The following is a 4818-nucleotide window of genomic DNA, read 5'->3' as shown; positions in this document are numbered from 1 at the left end:
TAGGCATGCGCTAATAAAAGATAATATTTTGCGAAACGAGTTTGACCCGGCAGTAATTCTAGGCAGGCGCATACTATATACCCGGCGGCAATTCAAGGAAATACGGTATATTACCCGAGGGGGCGTGGCTATAGGGTAAAGTTGAGAAATGGGAAACGTGTTCTTTGCATGCATGTTATGGAATCGGACATTACATTTTCAATGATAACAATGTTAGAATAAGATAATAGAATAAATGTAAAGGTAAAATATAGAGTAGAAATGCACCCAATTGCAGAAAAGGTCATCTTGATTTTCAAAATTTTGTTTCAGGGCTTGCGTGGCAGCTCTTTGTGTTCCTCTTTTTTTTGTCAGTTTTCCTCTTCTTTTCTGCCTGGAATCTATCCTTTGACGGTTTTTTCATTGAGTTGCGCTTCAAATGTGGTTTCTTGGAATGAATTGAGTCCACATTAGCCTTATTGAATGATTCAATAATCTCCCCTCCGGCCCGATCTCCTTGTGTCGGCGGCCCGAGGAGGACGAGGCGAAGCGTTCACACGCTTGGAAAATGCGGTATCGCATGACAGCAATCATTTGCAAGCAGTATCGGAGGCCATTAAGTGCGGCTGGCATGCATGCTAAACACAGGCTGTGTTGTTTGAAGTCATGTCATGGCGGTTCTCTCTTCGAGTTCTGTCGGCCTCCTGGGACGCTTGAGAATAGCTTTGTTTACGTGCTCCGTTCTTGTGGTTTTCACGCTATGTAGGCCAACTCCCAGGCACCGGGAAGTCCCCGCAGCGGGTTTCACATATGGCTTGTGAATTTTGTTTCCAGGTACCAGCAGGTGCCGGTGGTGCTGGTGGGAAACAAGGTGGACCTGGAAGACGAGAGGGAGGTGTCCCCCAGCGAGGGCCAGGCGCTGGCGGAGGACTGGGGCTGCCCGTTCATGGAGACCTCTGCCAAGAGCAAGACCATGGTGGACGAGCTTTTCACCGAGATCGTACGGCAGATGGACTTTTGCCCGCTGCCGGACCGCAGAGAGGTGTGCTGCCCCGCCTGTAGCGTGCAGTAGCGGTCCAGGGACACGGGGCTGATGGATGGAGGGACTTAAGAAATTAGCAAGCGGATCGATCGACCCAGCGAAGCAGAAAAATACGATAAAATTCCTCGGACGCTGGGTTTTCTCCGGAAGTCCCTCATCCATCAAGCGCCTCCTGGTAAGTAGCCAATTTCAGGGGGGCTTCCACGGGCAGAACTGTGCCAAACAAAAGCCATCAACACAGAAGATCCGAGCGCCACGTCAATATGGCGAGCCAAGAAAAAGATGGCCGTTAAAAGTATCAGCCCTGGTTTTCCTTTTTTTGCACTCTTCTTGACCAAAACACCAGGTTTCTTCTACACGGATGTCAAGCAGCACCACTGTGAAGACGTCACACCAGAGGTCGGCCCAGCAGCCGGCCTGCCTAAACTAGGAATGAATGAATACGTGAACGAATGTCGACTGCGGGGACATTCACTCGGACTAAATGTGGATGACGCGTGCATGTGGTCGTACTCTCACGCCGATCTCGAGTACAATCTCACCCAAAGAGACGATGTTAGTCAATCATTGTTGAAATGTGCAGACACTTTACACCTTACAAACGATACCGATGCCTTGTACGCTGAACACGACAGTGACCGTGCATTCTCGCCGCATCAGTTAGTGGTTCAGTCTCATCAACACTTCTTTTCAACAAGAAAAATAAACCTTTATGCACCAACGTGTCCAGATTGTTGCCTTTCTATGTGGAGTTGAATGGAATTAATATTTGTCTGCATGTTAGGGGTGCACAAAAAATGAATTCAGATCACAATATTTTTATTCATCCTGATTCTAAAACGGTTCATCATTTTCAAAAATGTATTTAAAAAAAAATATATATATGTATATATATATCTTGATTGGATTATCCAGAGAATAGTGCTCGATACCGTGGTAGAGCGCAATATGTATGTGTGGGAAAAATCACAAGACTACTTCATCTCTACAGAACTGTTTCATGAGGGGTTCCCTCAATCATCAATCAATCAATCAATCAATGTTTATTTATATAGCCCCAAATCACAAATGTCTCAAAGGACTGCACAAATCATTACGACTACAACATCCTCGGAAGAACCCACAAAAGGGCACGGAAAACTCACACCCAGTGGGCAGGGAGAATTCACATCCAGTGGGACGCCAGTGACAATGCTGACTATGAGAAACCTTGGAGAGGACCTCAGATGTGGGCAACCCCCCCCCCCTCTAGGGGACCGAAAGCAATGGATGTCGAGCGGGTCTAACATGATACTGTGAAAGTTCAATCCATAGTGGCTCCAACACAGCCGCGAGAGTTCAGTTCAAAGCGGATCCAAGACAGCAGCGAGAGTCCCATCCACAGGAAACCATCTCAAGCGGAGGCGGATCAGCAGCGTAGCGTAGAGATGTCCCCAACCGATACACAGGCGAGCGGTCCATCCTGGGTCTCGACTCTGGACAGCCAGTACTTCCATGGTCATCGGACCGGGCCCCCTCCACAAGGGAGGGGGGGACATAGGAGAAAGAAAAGAAGCGGCAGATCAACTGGTCTAAAAAGGAGGTCTATTTAAAGGCTAGAGTATACAGATGAGTTTTAAGGTGAGACTTAAATGCTTCTACTGAGGTAGCATCTCGAACTGTTACCGGGAGGGCATTCCAGAGTACTGGAGCCCGAATGGAAAACGCTCTATAGCCCGCAGACTTTTTTTGGGCTCTAGGAATCACTAATAAGCCGGAGTCTTTTGAACGCAGATTTCTTGCCGGGACATATGGTACAATACAATCGGCAAGATAGGATGGAGCTAGACCGTGTAGTATTTTATATATATATATTCAGCTGATGATATACATATATATATATATATATATATATAGATATATATATATATATATATTGTACAGGCCAAAAGTTTGGACACACCCTCTCCTCATTCAATGTGTTTTCTTTATTTTGATGACTATTTACATTGTAGATTGTCATATCAAAACTATGAATGAACACATGTGGAGTTATGTGTACTTAACAGGAAAAAAAGGTGAAATAACTGAAAACATGTTTTTTATTCTAGTTTCTTCAAAATAGCCACCCTTTGCTCTGATTACTGCTTTGCACACTCTCGGCAGGGCAGTAAAACGGCTGATCAAACAAAATAGAGGTTTGGCCCAGCGAGCTTACGGTGTAATAGCTGCGAAACGTTTTGGGGAATTTACTGAAGAATTTGCAAAACTGAAACAATACATAAAGGATGCCGATGTAAGTAAATAATACTAACACGGACACTCGTAAATGTGTGAGCTTATTAGCTAATGCTCGCAGCGCTAGCATAATCACATTTCGATAACGCGTACAAATATGCATGAAAACACTACTTCAGACATCACACGTGGATTTAGTTATGATGTTTAAACTTACGAACGTTGCTTAGAGTGATGAATGAAGAATCCATATGAGTAGAAACGCTATGGACGACTAAAAGACAGAACGGCACTTGTACTCCCGGTTCAAATCACTAAACAGAATCGAATAATTACCACCTAGAATTGAATCCAATCGTGTGGTGCCCAAAGATTCACAGCCCTAATATATAAATATGTATATGTATAATACAAGGCAAAAGTTTGGACACACCTTTTCATTTACTGTTTTTTTATGACTATTTACATTGTAGATTGTCACATCAAAACTATGAATGAACACATGTGGAGTTGTGTACTTAACAAAAATAGGTGAAATAACTGAAAACATGTTTTATATTCTAGTTTCTTTAAAAAAGCCACTTTGCTCTTATTACTGCTTTGCACACTCTTGGCATTCTCTCCATGAGCCTGTATTGAAGAAACTAAAATATAAAACATATTTTCCAGTTATTTCACCTTTTTTTTAAGTACATAACTCCACATGCGTTCATTCATAGTTTTGATGTGACAATGTACAATGTAAATAGTCATGAAAGTAAAGAAAACACATTAAATGAAAAGGTGTGTCCAAACTTTGGCCTGTACTGTGTATATATATATATATATATATATATATATATATATATATATATATATATATATATATATATATATATATATATATATATATATATATTAGGGCTGTGAATCTTTGGGCACCACACGATTAGATTCAATTCTAGGTGGTAATTATTACATTTTGTTTCGTGCTTTGAACCGGAAGTACAAGTGCCGTTCTGTCTTTTAGCCGTCCATAGCGTTCTACTCATATGGATTCTTCATTTATCACTCTAAGCAACGTTCGTAAGTTTTACATCATAACTAAATCTACGTGTGATGTCTGTAGGAGTGTTTTCAAGCATATTTGTACGTATTATCGAAATGTAATTAAGCTAGCCCTGTGAGCATTAGCTAATATGCCCACACATTTACGAGTGTCTGTGTTAGTGTTATTTACTTACATCGGCATTATTTTTGTATTGTTTCAGTTTCACAAATGATTCAGTAAATTCACCAAAACGTTTAGCAGCTATTATACTTAGCTAGCTGGTCCAAACTTGTGTTTTGTTTGATTAGCCGTTTTACTGTTGTGCTACAGACACAGTTTGTAGACAATTAAGGTACATAAATAAAAATGACATTTAAAAATGACTAAATTAACTACAAATATCAATACTACAGTAGTATTGGGCAGGAGATGAGACCAAACCAATCAGAGCACGCTGTTCAGTATCGTGGCCACTGATTGGCTCAGCCTAGAGGGCTCTCATTATGTTTGAAAAATGTATTTAGAATGATAAAAATATGAATAAAAATTT

General features: G+C 41.5%; 1 protein-coding gene across 1 annotated transcript in view; it reads left to right on the top strand.

Annotated features, from left to right (window-relative positions):
- The window catches only part of LOC133544038 (ras-related protein Rap-2a-like), a 15994-nt gene extending 14252 nt beyond the window's left edge, over positions 1-1742 (top strand). The window contains exon 2 of the mRNA XM_061889058.1: positions 814-1742. Within this exon, the coding sequence (XP_061745042.1) occupies positions 814-1051 (238 nt within the window). The 3' untranslated portion in view covers positions 1052-1742. The remainder of the gene's footprint in view (positions 1-813) is intronic.
- The last annotated feature ends 3076 nt before the right edge of the window (positions 1743-4818 follow it).

Source organism: Nerophis ophidion, linkage group LG27, assembly GCF_033978795.1.
Source record: "Nerophis ophidion isolate RoL-2023_Sa linkage group LG27, RoL_Noph_v1.0, whole genome shotgun sequence".
NCBI lineage: Eukaryota > Metazoa > Chordata > Actinopteri > Syngnathiformes > Syngnathidae > Nerophis > Nerophis ophidion.
This window is presented reverse-complemented; position numbering and strand designations above follow the sequence as displayed.